The sequence below is a fragment of the Puccinia triticina genome, chromosome 12A, assembly GCF_026914185.1.
Source record: "Puccinia triticina chromosome 12A, complete sequence".
In the NCBI taxonomy this organism is placed as follows: domain Eukaryota; kingdom Fungi; phylum Basidiomycota; class Pucciniomycetes; order Pucciniales; family Pucciniaceae; genus Puccinia; species Puccinia triticina.
In genome coordinates, this window is record NC_070569.1 from 4,956,933 (window position 1) to 4,974,333 (window position 17,401).

Consider the following 17,401-nt stretch of genomic DNA (forward strand, 5'->3'; position numbering starts at 1 on the left):
CCCACTATTTTTGACCCTGCTAGCCAGGGAAGGATGGTGGGCTGTTTGTGTTGGGTTTTTCCCAGTCTTTCCATGTTTTTTTTGTATTTTGATATTTTGATGAGTTTTAGGGGGAACCCTTGATCTTGATTTCTGTGATTGACTGTCTTTAATAAACTTAGATTTGGTAAATTACTCACATGACTTTGTTGAAAACACTAGAGTTGGATAACATTGATTTTTTGGTGCCAACCTGATTCAACAAATTTCTTTTGTCACCTAGACAGTCTGTTCAATAAAACCTGTCACAGAATGGTCAATGCAGGACCTGCATTGCAGGTGCTGGAATCAACCCATTTGTTCCAGGGTGGTTGAGCTTCTTCAACCAATTAAATCTCAGTCACTAAGGATTACCATGGCTTTTGGTCCTGATTGACACTCTCTAGAAAGGGCCAGACCATAAGTTTATCAGTCAAATGGTCTGAAAGTTCAATTTCAGCTGTAACTCTTTGTTGAATTTTCTTCCCAATACAAGGATAAATGTAGATGAATTTGTTGTGGAATGATCTGTCACTCAACATCAACACATGAACATCTCTGTTAAAATTGTGTGTTTGGTTCATCATGATCACAATTTTGAACATGAATTTATGAATTTCAATAGAGATGGCCCCGCCACACCCGGGTACCCATTTTGGTGCGGGTACCCGCGGCTTAAAATGGGACACCTGCACCCGCAGAGTGGGTCAGAGCGGGTACCTGCCCGTGTACCTTGTAACCAATCAAACTTTTATTCTTCAAGTATCAAACAGTTCCAAAGCTGGGAAAAATGGTGTAACCTGCAACTTTCCCCCCACATACACAAGGAGTTTCACAAGAGCAAGTCTCAATAAGACCTACACCTAATTCAATGATTCCCATCCACTTTGATTCCCACCAACATGAAATGTGAATATACTGGATTCAGTTTTCCCCACTGCTTTTACTAAGTTATGGAACATTGAAGAATTTTAAATTCTGAAGTGGGAATAGCTTGTCATTTGGGAATATACACCTGGTGTATTACAGGACCACTCATTGTACAATTTTCACACCTTTACCTACAACTTTGGAAGGATGCAGGTTCTAGAGCCACAAAGAAAAATTGCCAAGGCAAAGGGGGTTAGATCAGTGGATATTAACAGGCGCATTAATATCCCCTTGCTTCTGAAACCAGATGGAGAAATAATTCAACAGCTTGTCTGAGAACTACAAGGTGATCAGTTAATTCTTAAATGCTCACACAAATCTCAGCTTGGGTTATGTACACCTTTTTTCTTTTAGATTGATTGTCTTCACATATTTTTCAATACATATTTCTTGTAAATTTTCTCCTCTGCATAGTATCAATTAATCACAGGTACATTTTTTTCCATGTGCATGGTGAAACAATGTGGTGTTGATTTATCTTATCACATTTCACTTAAGTAGGACAGACTTTTAGATAGGGGGTTGAAAAATTGACTCCCAAAAAATAGATTTCCAACCCCCAAATGTTGCTGACATCCTGAGGACCGCCAATTGACGTCCGTCGCGGCTCTCCAGGACCCAAAATTGGTTGAGGATTTTTTGGGAGTTGGAATACTGGTACTCAAGTGGAGGGTATCTCCATTTGATGGCCAGTGGATGATCAATTTTTATACCAGCAATTGATTGGAGACACCCATTAGTTGAGCTTGACTCACCAGAACCCACAAGATTGGATCTGGAACAACTCAGTATGAGTTTAGTATCAAAATACAGCTGGCCCACAATTGAGTTATGCATGGGAAATGTTTCCCTACTGGCAGAATTACAGAGAGAAATTATGGTCTGGCACTCTCTAGAGAGTGCAACAAATCACCCCCTGGTGAATCACACAACAAAGTGTGCTTTGGAAAACCCCTACAGCAGAGTGTGCTTTGGGATACACAGTATCCCGGATTTATTACTGAAGGACTTCCCGTCAATCTGGGAACTCTGATTTTTGCAGATTTTGCAGGGAAATCATGGCTTGATTGTCCAAATCCTAGATCAGCCAGATTTCCCTGCAAAATCTGAGAAAATCTGGGTTTCCAGATTGGCAGGAAGTACTCCACTGGAGGACTTCCTGTTGATCTGGAAACTCAGATCTGATTCAATCCAGAGTTCCAAATTTCAGATTTCCTTTCAAAATCTGAAATTCCAGATTTATTCAAAGTTGACAGGAAGTGTCAAACTTATGAATCTACGCTCAAGATGGAGTTGAACAAGGAGCTTTGAGAGATTGTGGTGCAGGTGGTTCTTGATGAAAATGCTTGGACTTGATAATTTCACACAGGATGAGCAACTGAAGTAGAGACAACTAGAGAGCCCCCTGGTAGGGTCCAAGGGGGCCAAGACAGGTGGACAATTAACTGTTGAGTTGTCTGTTAGTCTGCTACCATGATGTATCACCACAGTATGGAGGGCTGTCGGATCGACCCATGAGCACTACCAACCAACCACCCAGCTGGCAGCCACGAGCGTCTGTAGCCTAGTTGGTAAAGGCAGCACTCTAGTATGTGTCTCAGCATAGCTGAGGTCGTGAGTTCGACTCTCACCAGACACATCTTCATTTTACAGTCTCTACATTAACTCAGGATAGTAATTTGATCACATGGTCAGACAGGACCCCAGAAAGCCCCAACCAAGCCAACACATGTAAATTCCTGGAATTCCGGGTTTTGGATACGTGGGGAAATTGGGTTTTTCCCAAATAGACCTGGTTTAGATATGGTGTACATGAGGAGGATGCTGAACAATAAAGGCCTAAAGGGACCAATTGGGCAGAAAAAACCCTTTTTGGGGTGGGAATTGAACCCAAGACCCAAATATTTGGTTTTGGTTTTTGGTTTCCAGGAAATGCCAAAAAGATACCGACCACATCAGGATCATCTTGGGACAAAAATTCAATTTGGATATGTATCCGCTGAATTACATCAGGAGCATTTTGCAAAAAAATGTTGCCCAGATACGTGTGACATATGTTGGCTTGGTAGGGGCTCTCTGGGGTCCTACTGTGACAGAAACAGGTTGACCACTTGGACAGACAAGAAACAGGAAAGACTATTTGGTCAAACACAGAAACTAGGAGACAAGTGGAGGACTTCCTGTGCAATCTGGGACCCCCGCAGATGTTGGTTTAGACCCAAAAAGTCTAGATTTTTGCAGCGAAATCTAGCTTTTTTGGCTCTAGATCACTTCTGGGAGGTCTGCAGATCTCAACAGGAAGTCCTCCAGTGACCACTAGGCCAAATAGCTGAGAGTGGACAGGCTAATATCCTGGCATGAATTCCTTCACAGCACTGGATATCTTGCACAGTATATCTGGTACTGGTTGGAGTGAATACTCTTTTTTGCTGAAAACTCACTCATAGTATTATGCCTATCAAACACAATTGAGAAAAGTTATTCAAAATATGGCATACATCCTCATACCATTTATGGTGTTCAAAGTTGGTTTGCATAATTTTATGCATGCATAAATCATAAAATCATAAAATCTTTTTTGCAGGGGATATGACTGTCTGATTATGTAATACAAAATTTCCTCACCAAAATATTTTTATGATTTTATGATTTATGCATGCATAAAAACATTCAAACCAACTTTGAACACCATAATTGTCATTGAATGGTATATTGTGAAGGGCAATGATTACTTTGATTCAGTTCACCTGCAAAGGAGTTTATGAAAGTAATGTGATTTAAGCCCTTGAGTGCATTCCAACCCCAAACACCACAAGTGAGTGGGGGATTGCCTGTTGAGGGATTGTGAGTGTCGAGTTTCATCTGGGCATGTTCAGCATATCCGTTGACCTCCGCCTGGAGCCTGTGGAGACAGGATGGGGTGTTTTGCTGGGTGGAAGTCAGACCCCAAAGCCCTTTAATTGGCCGCGGCGTGTGTTTGTCTTTCTCAACCTCAGCCAAACTTTTATCACGAAGATGTCGGTTGGTGATGGCCAGCCCCAGTCTCACCCTCCTCCATCCACCTCGCCGCTTCTCGGTACCGAATGGCTTGAAGCCCAGCTGGCTTCACCAGATTGGGCACTGAACACATCAACAGCTCAAGAAACCAATGCGGGAAGTCTGCCAAGAACATCACTATGTTCGAATATCTCAGAATTTCGAAGTGAGTAACTTTTTCTTCTTGTTCGACAGACCACAACCCATTCAGGACATGGTGAACTGAGATGATAACATTTAATCCACAGGGCAACTGCAGCGGTTTCGCAAGTTGGATGACTCCATCACCGTCTCTCTCAATCGATCCTTCGTCCTCTTAGGCTCCTCTGACTATCACCATCGCATGAGCCAAACGCAGACTTCCCCGAGCCAGTGCGCAGAGTTTTGGAAAATGTTAACTGGTGAAGTGTCTCAGTTATTTTTTTTGAGAAAGAAAATTTGGTGCACATCATACTTGTTACTAACATTCTTTTAAGTTTTGGCCTAAATGATAAAGCTAGTTGGTTGAGCCGGGAAAAGTTGATCAGGTCTTGTATAGAAGTCGTCGATCGGTCGGTCCTCGAAAGGAATCAGTCCATCCAACGCTTATCCAACCCGGTCGATTTGTCGTCCCAATCCACTCAGGATACCACAGCTTCAAACAAACAGAAGATTTCGTCCAAGGAAAAGTCACAGCTAGAAGCTGAAGTGTACACGGCTGAACTGAAGCGGAGAATGGTCCATGACGAGCTAGCTGGCAAGTACCAGCTATCCATCTCTATCCCGGACTAAGACTTATCTGTTTTGATTCAATCTATATCTATCAGTCGAATCGGCAATCCGCAAACAAACCCTCCAGAAATTTAGGGCGCGTTGTTCTGAGTCTCTTTTTACTATCCCCGCCGACTCACCAAAAGTCCAACTGGATCCCCATGCTCTACAACAATGATCATGGTCTTTTCGTGACTGGAAATAGACCCTGTATCCTGGCTGTTTGCTGCAGTCGCATCATTTTTTTCTCTTGCAATTTGAATCGATAAGTCGTATTGGTTGAGGTTCGACTACATAGAGCTTCGAACAAATTGCCTAGGCCTCTATTTCTCTCCATTTCGATTTTCTCCAATTTTGAAATCAGAAATCAAGTTCAATGTTTCCTTGGAGATTAGCACCTTTATAATACCATCTACGTTTGAAGGCCTCTTGAATATCCATCAAAGCACAGCGAATCCACCAAAGTAGCCTCGCTTACCGTTACATCATCAGAGCCTGTCGTGTCATTTGCATGGCTTGCGGTACCCAAAACGTTGGAATCCATTGGGTCTAATCGCAAACATCTTTACACCTGTATGATTTCACACTTATCTTTGAGTGATCGACAACTGTTAACTATCGCCGTTGACATGATAATACAACGCAGACTTGGGATAATCGTACAACAATGGTAATTTTAAGTGGAAGGAAGGGTCGATCTCAAGACTGGATACTCCAAAATCAATATCGATCCCGTGTTGGACCCTTGGGTGAACTAGAGAAGTTTCCGCCGACTTTGTTGATCAGAAAATCGCCATACTTTACCGCTTGCTTAGTGATCTCCACCTGCGTTTTACCTTGCAAATGTTGTTGCAAGTTTACGGCCGCCGGTAAAGGGGCCACGATGGCGTCAAATGCCGGTTCATAGAAGAAGGGGACTCTGTCAACAAACCGTAAATAGCGGGCAGCACCGTCAGCCCAGTTTCATTGGACAACTTGTTAGGTCATTTCGTCTGAAGAGAACCACACGAACGAGATTCGGTAGTTGTCACTCTTGTGGATCACTCTATGCAGCGTAGCTTTATACAGTCCATTGGTCCACGTCTCCCACATTTCCCCAATGTTGACCACTGGCCAGAAGAAGAAGGAAATAATGAACAAAGGCTATCAATTCTGCGTTTTCCTTGAGCGTTGGGAATTAGTAGGTAGTCGAGGAAACTCGGTTACCAAAAGCTCCTTCGATTGGATTAGCCTCGATCCAATGGTACTCCGGGTCTTGCTCATGAGCATCTTTGGGCACGTAGACCTGCAATGATCCTTTTGTTGAATCCGCATGCAAAAAAGTAAAACAGCCATAATCTAGAATCGTTCGTTCGCCCACAGTCAATCCAGCTATATAGCCTCTCCTAACAAGACCTGAAAATGGTAACGGTGATCATCCAACCTTTGTGTGCACCGCACGAAACACCATCGTGGGTGGATGGTAAGGGGGGATACCCGATACAACGCAAAACCCTACATAGAGAGAGTATTGAATACAAACAAACCAGACATGAGAAACTTTTTGATGGAAGGGCAAAAGAACGGAAGCAAGAGCAGAAGAATTAAAGAAGTGGCTTGAATTGACCAGAATGAGGTCCGGACCTGATCCAGCAAATCTTCGGTTTCAGATAGTGACATTTTCAATCCCATTGCAGTCGCCCTCATGACGACGAGACCCAGAGCACACATACGCTGTACCCAATTCTCGACGACGGATTGGAATTCGGCGGGGCGCGAAGGGAATATATTCTGGCCGGCCAAAACCTTATCCTTTTCGTTTACGGCGAAAGGTGAGGGAGCATAAAGATCGAGGGCTTCGTGCCAGTCGGCCTTCCCCCCGGTCACGTTATCGCCTATCCGTTGGTATCCCCTAGCATGGTCGTTCGTCGTGATCGACAGCGCCTCTTTCTCCGCGTCGGTACCATCCACTAGGAACGCCCGCGTCGTCGACAAGATCTGGCTCTGCTCGGCCACCGGGACGCCATGTCCAGTAAGATAAAAGAACCCGGTCGTCCTACAGGCTGTATGGATCTTATCTGCAATCGATTGGAGAGTCTCCGGGGTCGAAGACGAGTCAAGGAACGGAGAGATGTCGATCAGTGGCAACGACATTTAATGTTGGTTTTCCCCGGATCACATGAGTCATATCCAAAAGGTCATCGTCTTCACTTGCAGACTTCCTCCGGCTGTCAACCTCGGTCCCCGTCCCCTCCGATGCCTCACTCAAACTGGCCGCTCGGGGAGATGACAGTCAGCTCCGGTCTGCAGCGCGAAAGGAGTCTGGGGCTAAAAGCTGCGGCTGCGGAGAATGCTAAAAAGCGCTGCGCAAAAAAGATATATTTAAAAAACTGACTGAGCAGAGGCGAGAAAGCTTCAGGGTTTCCATGCCCAAGAGATGCACTGAAACAAGACAAACAACAGTCAGGTAGAAAGAGGCAGAGCCGCATACAACAGGTCCACAACGGCATGGGCAAAGAAGATAGACAACGTGGTGTGTCCTATGTAGTCCTGGGCGTGATGGATTTGCCTTCAAAAATATTGAAGTTCAATACCACCTTTAAATTTGAAGCCTTCAACAGTTTCTTCGCGTTCAAGAAAGTACTCGAGCAACTTTATCTGCCTAGACTCCCTTTCTGGTATTATGTCCTTTGAAACCATGTTCTTTTGACCATCCATCAACGGTGCATTTCTTTTGCCCAATGAACCAGAGTTGCCCATTCCGATACCTGCCCTACGTCTCCAACCGCCTCACCGGCAGGGCCTCCTCTTCGGAAAAACGCATCTGTTAATTCGATATCAGACCCAACCCGCCCCAATTCACCTGCACAGCAGGGCGATTCAATATGTTCCGATGTTTCTTACGAAACAGACGAGGGAACACCTTTGTTATCCGGAGAAAGTGATTCTGAGAATATCTGATGACAGTGACGCTCAGCCCCAAGTTAGTGCAAGTTAAGGGAACAGGCGATGAGCAAGGTCTGGATGAGTGAGTTCATCGTAGATTGGGCTCTCCCTTGCTCCTCCTGATCTCTTTAAGGTTTGAAGGCTAGTTGGAAGACACTTGCTGCCAATCCCAGGGCGAAAGGAATCTGGAGGTGTCGAAGAACATTTTTGTTTTGAATCAAATTGCGTTGCTAAATCAAAAAACTAATGCTGCTTCAACAAAAAAAGACTGAAAAAAGAAAGTGAAAAACGAACAAAGAGAAACACGGAAACTGATACTGAACTACTAAAAAAACTACGAGAAAGGAAAGGAAGATTAAAGAATTGAAGATTAAGTGGTTTTTTTTTTGAAAAAAATAAATCGAGATCGCGTTCGAGGTGGTGTTGCGGGCTGAGTGGGTTGGACTCTTTCCCAGTAGTACTGATGGCGCGAGAGGGGGGCGAAGCTGGGGGAAGAATCTGCGCTGGTTCGCATAGAGCTGGCGGAAGATGAGAGATTGCTGCTGGAAGAAGAGTCGCCAGTTGCGCTTGAAGCGCGTGTTTGGAAGGCGGAAGGGATCCCTCTGAGGAACGCAGCAGTGGCTCGGAATGAATTGACTGCAGGTTGATCATCATCTTCTTCTTCGTCTTCTTCGTCATCGCTATCGTCCAAGTAGCCGCCGTTGTTGTTGAGAAAAACCGACAGAAAATCACGATCCGCTTGATGGGTTTTGCTGCTTCTGGAGACATGGTATTTGGAAGCTGCATTGTGAATGTTGGGCGTACACCACGAAGGGGATAATATGTATGCTTTCTCCTCGGTCTTTATGCTCATAATCTTCTCGACCTGTTCCTGTTGTTCACTTGCAACCGGACGAGACTGGACTTTTTGAAGGATCTTCGCACATCCGCCAGATTCCAATCTAGAGATTGAATAATTGACCTTTGAGGGTGATGATAGGCAAGGAGATAGCGCGACACGAGGGCTGATGAGTGATAATATTATGTCTTGCTGGCAGCCGGAAGCTCGAGTTGACATGCGCATTCGCTGAGCCTTAATTGATGAAGGGCGGATACAGGCATGCTTGCGTCGGACGCAGTTGCTGCTTTGAGGTTGTTCAAATTGCTTCGGTAAAGCAAGGTTGCGACGAGGCTGTGATGAGGATTGGATGGAAGACATCTTGCTGAGAGTGGTTGTGCGGTTGGAGTCTGGAGTCCGGAGAGCTGGAGCCTGGAGAGCTGAGAGCTGAGTACAAAGTGTGGTGCGATGTTGAGGGTGGGTCGAGGCTAGAGCGCAGGAATAGTTGACAGGGAAGGCTTTCAGAAAAATGTGAAGGATGGAAGCTGATGATGGAGGGAAACCAGGACAGTAGTCATCCTTTTATAGAACAGCCTGGCTGGGTGATAAACATGTGCATTGATAATCCGCCGAGTCAGTCAGACTTTGACCCAGTTGCAAGCCCACTCAGTCTCGGGAGGACCAGCCGAGATGGCGCTCCGGCTTCTTCCCCGCGTAGTGCTCGTCGGACCAGATTGAAATCGTCTCTAAAAGCAAGAAAAAAACTATTCAGCCCTCTCGTGGGTAGGCCCAGGCAACATGTCCTCCAAGCACCCCCTTTTATGTACGCCCACTGGAGCCGAGTTTTGCTCGTAGCCCAGCTAGCACATCAACGGCCCCGGGTTCTCCACGACGCCCCACGGGCTGTGCCAAGCCGGCCTCTGCTCGGGCCTTGCGGACAGGTCCGGACATGCTCTTGCAGTCTTATCAGTCTGATATGAGTCGTCCAGGGGAGCTTCCTTGGCCGGACCGAAGGGCTGCGGGGCAGCTCACTCCCTGAAGGTTGCCCAAAATCGTCAACTTAGCCCGACGAATGCGAATGCTCTGACTTTTTAGTAGATGGCGCTTTGGTAGTGGAACTCGCAACCAATTCACAGGAAAATAGAAAAGTTATAAACGTTCATGGGGTGATGCTCGGGTACCAAGCACATGCAGCCTTGAATAGTTTCCAGCCTCTATTTCAATGGGGAATCAAGGCTGAATAAATTACAGAAGCAGCATTCCGAGGAAGGAAGGAGGGATCTACGCGCCCAGGTCCATCGATGAAGCGGAGAAGTGACTTGTACATAGATCAATGTATACAATATCTGATGTGTTTGTTTGTTTTGCGGCTATGAGGAGTTGTAGACTGAGAAGAGATAAACAGAAAATAAGATGATGCCCAATTTATGATAATCGGATAACTGGTTCCATCGGTCAAACAAAGTCTGGGTATTAATGGCTTGGACATTCGGAGCCGTGCGCGCAGCTGTGGAGGTGCTAGTGGTAGCAGATGATGATGACGAGGTGCCTAATTTATGGCCAGCCCCTTGGAAGGTTGAACCACTTGGAATTGACGATTGTCCGGCATACTTTTTCACTAGTTTTTCCAAGCTAATTCGAACAGAAACAAGGAGATGTGCAGGCAAATAGCTTTTATTAGTTTTACGGATCATTTTTTAGTTAATGGTATGATAACCAAGACAAGTTATCAACTAAAACATCTGTCTTACCCGGCTCTGTCGGCTCCTCTGACTTGATCGACCTTCACCCCCGCTTTCAGGAAGATGAATGTAGGCATGGCGGTCTGAGGAGACGCAAATTTGAATGAAGTACCGGTTAGCAAAGGGAGTTTCTTATGAATCAGCTTTGGGTGAAGCCGAGGCTGATTTCGGGATGAATTCGAGACAGACCACTTGGTAATTTTTGGCAACGTCTGCTGCTTGGTCAACATCACATTTCGTAAAAGTTAGTGATTTGTTGGAATTGGCCAGTGATGAATAAAAATCGGCCTGCATTACGATTCCAAAACAGATCTTTGAGTCAACCAATGTAGTGAGAAACGTAAAGGAAAGCACTCAAACGATTGCATGACAAGGTCCACACCATCTGCATGCATACAGCGCAACATGTCAATAAGGCTGAGGATAGCTCCCTTCTGGATGCGAACTCAGGCTTGCTTACTGTGCATGGAAGTCGATTACGATGATAGTGTTCTTGTGCAGTGAGATTAGTTTGTTGAGTTGGTCGAGATTGTTAATGTGAGTGATGGTCATCGTGTATGTACTGTCACTGAGGCCCGAGGATGGTGGTATTTTTTGTTGGGTTGGTTGATGTCAGTGACTTCATGGAGTTGTACACCCTGTGAAACTCCAGAGTATTGATGTGAAACTCGTCTGAGAAGGGCCACGTGTTGTGACAGCTTGCACGGCGTCGTGAAGTGGTCGCTCTGACGCGGATTCAGGCGTTGCAGGGGGCTGTAGGATGTCTCATGCCTCGTTCGGGTTCCACGTCGACCAGGCCCAGTGATTCATCCCCCCCGGAGTGTCTTTAGTCGCCCCCGAGGAAGCTTCCACCATAAAACGTCCAGCAACCAAACAGGGTGAGTGGAGATCAAGAACCAGCCAGCGAAGGAAACGAGTACACACCCCGTATTACGTTTGCGAAAGCCAAGTCGGCCTTGCTTACCTTCGATCAGGTCAACTGCCCGCTGACCACCCTTCGATTTGCTGCTGCTGCTAGTTCGCCTCCTACCTTCCCGTCCTTCTCCCAGTGGTGGATTGACCCAAGTGAGTGGTCACCGAGAACCAAGAAGATATTTCAATGATCGAGCGAGGATAAGATAAAAGCTTACCATCCCGATCGCCATCGTCTCATTTTAGCTCGCAAACCTGCTGGACCGATCAATCGTGCAGAAAGACCATGAGTTGTGAGCTTGTTTTCACTAGGATCATCGGTTTTGTTCGGCTTATGTCTTCTTAATCTTAACCATCATCCCTGCATTTTATTTATTTTGGCTTGCTTCCTCAATCAGTTCGGTTTTTAAACCTGTTAGTCATCCACATTTTATTTTTGACATCCAAAGAGGTTACACGTCATAGGGAGCAACCACCTGAAACGAGCTGTATTTCTTGACGACTCCAGGGTTCGACCCTTTATGGGGGTCCTGCCAGAAGTGGCATCCCCGGATCGAAAAGTAAGCTTGTATCTAGATTAAAAAAACAGAGGAGATAAATAATCGTCACCAAACAAATCCAAAGGTCTCCAAGCTAACTGAGTCGACGGAATCTGATGGGATCTGTTTTATCTTCCATCCTTTTGTGCGATAAAAGATCCCGTTTAACCAAAAGGTCTTATGGACAGCGATCACCCTTTTGATCTTCTTGATTTGTTCGCAAATCCCACTCTATGGAATCGTCTCCTCCGATTCCTCAGATCCACTATACTGGATGCGTGTTATCCTTGCCTCGAATCGTGGAACGTTGATGGAACTTGGAATCTCGCCGATCGTGACCAGTGGAATGATCATGCAATTGTTGGCCGGTGCCCAGTTGGTTGAAGTCGATTTTACTCTCAAAGAGGACCGGGCTCTCTTTGGCGGAGCCCAGAAACGTCAGTATCTTTCTTTCATGAATCTATCAATCTTGTTTTCAAAGGGAGCAAACGTCTGACTAGTTATCCGCCCCTTCATCTGATTTGCACTATCCAATCCCGTAGTTTTCGCGCTCTTGATTTCGTTTGGACAAGCTACCGTTTACGTCTTGACTGGTTTATATGGACAGCCCAAAGACTTGGGAGCCGGTGTCTGTTTACTACTGATCCTTCAATTAGTCGTTGCCGGTTTGATTGTGATCTTATTGGACGAATTACTTCAAAAAGGATACGGACTTGGCTCGGGGATCTCGCTCTTTATCGCCACCAACATTTGTGAATCGATCATCTGGAAAGCCTTTTCACCTACGACGATCAACACCGGACGTGGTCCTGAGTTTGAGGGCGCCTTGATTGCCTTGTTCCATCTGTTGTTCACCTGGAACGACAAGACCCGAGCATTGAAGGAAGCTTTCTACAGAGATCGATTGCCGAACGTGATGAACTTGATTGCTACCCTGGTTGTCTTCGCGGCCGTCATCTACCTCCAAGGTTTCCGAGTCGAGATCCCGGTCAAATCCAACCGATTCCGTGGCCAACGTGGTACCTTCCCCGTCAAGCTCTTCTACACTTCCAACATGCCGATCATGCTTGAATCCGCCCTCACCTCAAATGTGTTCATCGTCTCGCAAATGTTATTCAGCAGATTTCCTGATAACATCTTGGTCAAATTGCTTGGAGTCTGGGAGCCACTCGAGAACTCGTCTCAGCTGTTCGCCAAGTCTGGATTCGCTTACTACATCTCGCCACCTCACAACATCCGCCACGTCTTCTCGGATCCGATCCACACCCTATTGTATGTCTCCTTCATGTTGACGGCCTGTGCATTGTTCTCCAAGACTTGGATCGAGGTCTCCGGTTCCGGGCCAAGAGAGGTTGCCAAACAACTAAAAGACCAGCAAATGGTCATGGCCGGTCATCGTGAAGGCTCCATGTACAAAGAACTCAAGCGAATCATCCCAACTGCGGCTGCCTTCGGTGGGGCTACGATCGGAGCTCTATCTGTTTGTGCCGATCTGATGGGTGCCTTGGGTAGCGGAACCGGAATCCTTTTAGCAGTCACCATCATTTACGGATACTGGGAAAGTGCCATCCGAGTTAGTCAAACCCTTCCACCTCTAACTTTATGTTCCTGTTCAATTGTGCTGGCATGAATTTTGCGCTGACGCCCTCGACCAAAACTTTTTCTTTTAACTTTGCAGGAAGGAAGTGGGATCGACTCGGCTGTTGGAGACCTCATCGGTTAAAAAACCTTCTATTTTCTGTTTCTTGCCTGCTCTCGTTCACCTCTTATTCTCTCTTAGATGTTTTTTTCTTCTTTTCATTTCCGTTCTTTGTGTCTTTTCTTTCATCGCATTGCTCTTTTCTCTAAGGAGGGAAGAAAAAACAAAACATCAAATGAAAACACAGGAAAAAGTAAGACCTCGGTTCCTTAGTTTTTTCGTTTGAAAAAAAAAAAAACATAGTATACCACGCACAACGACTGGGGCGATCCGACAGTTTCTTTTATTCTTTGTTTCTCTGGCTATGAGCAGTTTAACATGTGTTTAATTTCTCCGTCTGTGTGATGCCGACCCTTGGCGACTCAGTGATACTTACCTCCGTCATCAGTCCTCTTCAGTTTCCTTTTTCACTCTTTGACTAAGTCATCTCTTGCTCTGTTTTCTTTTTCTTTAATGTTCTTGCTTTTTTTGCAGAGTAATGGATGTATTCCTTGATCTTTTTCAAAACACTAGAATAGAAGAATATAGATAGATTAACACTTACTTTAAAGGTCTTGTTTTCAGAGTCTTTTTTGGTCGGGTAGCTAATTTCACACAGTTCCTTGTGACCATTGGGGATGGCTTGGAAGTGGAACTTGTACCTTGAAAAAAATTGTGGCCTATGAGTATGAAGCAGTTCTGGATGAACAACAGCTCAAAACTTTGTAGCAGCTCAAAACATTTGTAGCAGTATTTCACCTTCATTAAGGGGTTAATAGGATAAAAGAAAATTTTAGAGTCAATTTTAAGGCCTTTATCAACAAATTTTTAGAAATCTGGCAAGGTGTACAGGACTGGGTGTCCCCTGAGGATCAGAGCAACTTCTTAAAAAATTGTTCATAAAGGCCAGTTTTATTTTTATCTTGTGAACCCCCCTATTTTGTTCCCTCCAACAGGACTTGTTCCCACAAAACTTTGTTCAACTCAACTTCCAAGTAGTACACCCCAACTTTCCCTTCTTGAGTTATTTTATTTGGCTTGGGGTTGAACCCCCCTGGCATGCTCTAGGGGGTTTGTCATGGATTTCCTGTTGAATAAATACACATTTCTCCTTCAATAGGGGGGTTCACAATTGAAATTTGTGAAACTTTAGGACCCATTTTAACCTGTCTATCAACATATTTTTAAAAAGTTGATCAATTGCACTGATTGATCAGTCCCACCTTTTTCTGGACATCTTGCCAAAATTTTAAAATTATGTTCACAAAGGCCCTAAAACAACCTCCAAAGTTTTATAAAATACAATTGTGGGTTTTGTATGTAGTCATCAAAGTAATTTCGGGCACTTTTGAATCTCATTATCCACATTGAATCTGTGACCCCTTTGCGCGCCCTGAAACCGGGGGGTCTTGAACTGAGGGCATGCGCCTGCACGCGCGCCACCGCGCGGCCCCCGGGACTGCCCGGTGTGTCGAACCAAGTCTCAGTTCTCGGGATCCACATTGGGCCACGCCATTTTTCATGTAAGCAGTCACTTCGCTTCCATCGTTTGGCGGTTTGGAACTAATAAATGTCTGCATTCTGCTTTCCAGTGAAGACTTGCAACTATTTCGGTGAAATTGGAAGATAAGTGACGTAGAAATAGTTTCAACATGAGCCTCTTGAGGCCCTTCGAAGCGTCGGATATATGTCAGCATTTCCTTTCGTTTCTGGGTGTTCTTTATTTACTGTCGAGCCCATTGATGTTCAACCATGATGTTTTGCCTTTTATTGAATAAAACTCGCTGGATGGATTTTCAGTTCGATTCAACCACGTCAATGTAAGACATTTCTTGGGATTAATACCCAGCCCTTTTTTACATCTTCATTGGGACGATTTCATTGCCAACTGCTCAAGAATCGCGGTTCATTTGTGGTTAACCAAATTTTTTCGATCGCCGGCTCTTGCTTTTAAGCTTGTACCCTTACAATCAAAATATGAGTGCTAATTGGTGGTGTGCTGTTTCCTGACAGCTCGATGCCTACACGGTAATTAAGTCCTCAACAATAAAATCTTGATCCAGTCACTGAAAAAAATCTCTCTCTTCTCCTTGTTCACTGGGTATAAATCTATGGCATGGGTATGATTTTGTCACCTTATAATGAAAGGAAACTTATTCAGTTGGCTATTATTTGCAATATCTGTGTACATGGCCAAACTTGATGAACATCGCCGAATCGCCGAATCGTCAAATTATGGGATACGGTGAGCAGATCCCTTTTTCTTTTTTGGCTTGGCGTGAAAGCGAGGTGAAATCTGAGCTCGCTACTTTCACTCGTCTTGATCCGCAAACTTGAGGTGCATTCAGTTATGGGCAAGATGGAAGGCGAAAAGGAAGATTTCCAGTTAAGAGAATGCCTTTTCCTTTTCTTCTTTGAAGTCTGACACTACCGTCGGCTTGGCTAAATCCCGATTGTTCATTCTGGCAACAAACAACATTCCTAAATGAATCCGTGCAGCGGGCATGTCAGTGCGATAACCGTCGCCCCATCATACAGGAGGCTTTCTCTGGCCAGGGAGCTCATGAAATTGATAGAATCAGCTTCAGAGCAACAGTCGTGCTATTTTGTCGACTTATTTGTCAGAGTATCAAATTCACTAGCGATCTCGATGTATGAACATTTCGGTTATTCGGTATATCAACGTGTAGTGAACTATTATTCCGGCGGTGGTGTTGGTGACCATTTGGACGAAGAAGACGCATTTGGTATGTTTCACGACATGAATTAATCAATCCTGTTTTTCTGTCCGCTGCGACTGTCATGTTGACACGTTTGTATTTGCTCTTTCCCAACCAACTGTTTCGTAGATATGAGGAAGGCCCTGTCGCTCGACAAAGACAGAAAAAGTGTCAGGGAAAATGGCAAAGAAGTCTTGGTTGATTCTCCATCCTTTTGAATCAATTTTCCATATCCGTATGTAACATCCGCTACATTATTGGTTCTGTATGCTATGGTCTACTTGTTGATTGAAGCGTGAACAATATATTCTATCATAATCAATTTGAAGGAACAGATTTCAGGATGATGGTGAACTGTTTTTAATATGTATGTACGCATGTTGAATAGTTCAACCGGTGAGAAAAACAGTTTGTTCTGACTGCCGGAAACTTTCAGGGTGCAGTATGGACACAAGAAATGTTCAAAAGAAACGCACAGGAGCATGTGAGACAGCGAGATAATTGGGTTACTTTCTAACTCAAGTTGTTGAAACAAGCCTTCAGCTGGTTGTAGTGGCTCTTAGGGTGTCCCCAGTATGTAACTCATGTTCATTATTGTGGCCCTCAGGATGTAACTCCTGTTCCTTCGCAAATAAATCAGAGGGTTCCACTGTTGCTTTGAATCTGTCCATCATGGTCAACTCGACCTTGAAAAGGCTGATTGATGGGGGACTTGGAGACAAGTTACTCGATGGATTCAAAGTGATGTTGGACATCCAAGTCATGTGCCAAGGAACAGGAGTTAAATGCTGAGAACCGCATCAAGGAATGGGAGTTGTACACTGAGGAACGCGGAGCCACATCCAACCCAAGGCTTGTTTTGACAATTCAATCCAAAAGTGTCTTTAACTTTTTGGCGATGCTTCTGGAGACGTGGGATAAGCTGCCTTGAGGTTTTCGATATTGGGGTACCGAGTTCCCGGACGCTTGCTTAAAGAGCTCGATTGATGATTAGTGACCATGTTCGGTAGTGGGGGAAGAACTTCTCCAAGGCAAATGCCGAATAAATACCGAGTCCCAGTGACTATGGAAAGAAGGGTCAGTAGTGGGTTTTCGGGTCTGGACATACAAACACACCACAACCAGCTTTTGGACGATCAGTTATAGCATCGAGTGCTCTTGCATCGATGGTAAAATACACCTTGTAGTCGACAACGGAAGTGTACTGTGCATTTGACCGATATATACTCGTAACTCTAACTCAATGCCAACGTGGTTGTCGAAACTCATAGCCATGCTTTCGAATACATAGTCGAACGGAGCTAAATGATGGCGAAGCTGGGGTTATGATTACT

The 17,401-nt window shown here is 44.9% G+C and overlaps 6 protein-coding genes across 6 annotated transcripts; 3 read left to right on the plus strand and 3 right to left on the minus strand.

Annotated features, from left to right (window-relative positions):
• Positions 1–3,963: 3,963 nt before the first annotated feature.
• On the plus strand, positions 3,964–4,912 carry PtA15_12A475 (uncharacterized protein; the record flags this gene model as incomplete). Its single annotated transcript, XM_053162087.1, has 4 exons — positions 3,964–4,150; positions 4,233–4,385; positions 4,481–4,720; positions 4,791–4,912. 4 exons carry the CDS (start codon positions 3,964–3,966, stop codon positions 4,910–4,912), a joined length of 702 nt encoding a protein of 233 aa, XP_053026040.1.
• Positions 4,913–5,454: 542 nt separating this feature from the next.
• PtA15_12A476 (uncharacterized protein) lies at positions 5,455–6,867 on the minus strand (the record flags this gene model as incomplete). Its single annotated transcript, XM_053162088.1, has 5 exons — positions 5,455–5,653; positions 5,747–5,843; positions 5,941–6,072; positions 6,158–6,228; positions 6,341–6,867. 5 exons carry the CDS (start codon positions 6,865–6,867, stop codon positions 5,455–5,457), a joined length of 1,026 nt encoding a protein of 341 aa, XP_053026041.1.
• Positions 6,868–9,142: 2,275 nt separating this feature from the next.
• Positions 9,143–9,427, minus strand: PtA15_12A477 (uncharacterized protein; the record flags this gene model as incomplete). Its single annotated transcript, XM_053162089.1, has 2 exons — positions 9,143–9,222; positions 9,310–9,427. The coding sequence occupies 2 exons, from the start codon at positions 9,425–9,427 to the stop codon at positions 9,143–9,145; spliced, it is 198 nt and encodes a 65-aa protein (XP_053026042.1).
• Positions 9,428–9,846: 419 nt separating this feature from the next.
• Positions 9,847–10,770, minus strand: PtA15_12A478 (uncharacterized protein; the record flags this gene model as incomplete). Its single annotated transcript, XM_053162090.1, has 5 exons — positions 9,847–10,108; positions 10,228–10,301; positions 10,408–10,506; positions 10,579–10,603; positions 10,679–10,770. 5 exons carry the CDS (start codon positions 10,768–10,770, stop codon positions 9,847–9,849), a joined length of 552 nt encoding a protein of 183 aa, XP_053026043.1.
• Positions 10,771–11,416: 646 nt separating this feature from the next.
• PtA15_12A479 (uncharacterized protein) lies at positions 11,417–13,392 on the plus strand (the record flags this gene model as incomplete). The annotated part of the gene is made up of 6 exons (XM_053162091.1): positions 11,417–11,423; positions 11,529–11,544; positions 11,639–11,690; positions 11,827–12,106; positions 12,212–13,242; positions 13,348–13,392. The coding sequence occupies 6 exons, from the start codon at positions 11,417–11,419 to the stop codon at positions 13,390–13,392; spliced, it is 1,431 nt and encodes a 476-aa protein (XP_053026044.1).
• Positions 13,393–15,582: 2,190 nt separating this feature from the next.
• On the plus strand, positions 15,583–16,285 carry PtA15_12A480 (uncharacterized protein; the record flags this gene model as incomplete). Its single annotated transcript, XM_053162093.1, has 4 exons — positions 15,583–15,592; positions 15,696–15,732; positions 15,847–16,094; positions 16,197–16,285. The coding sequence occupies 4 exons, from the start codon at positions 15,583–15,585 to the stop codon at positions 16,283–16,285; spliced, it is 384 nt and encodes a 127-aa protein (XP_053026045.1).
• Positions 16,286–17,401: the final 1,116 nt, after the last annotated feature.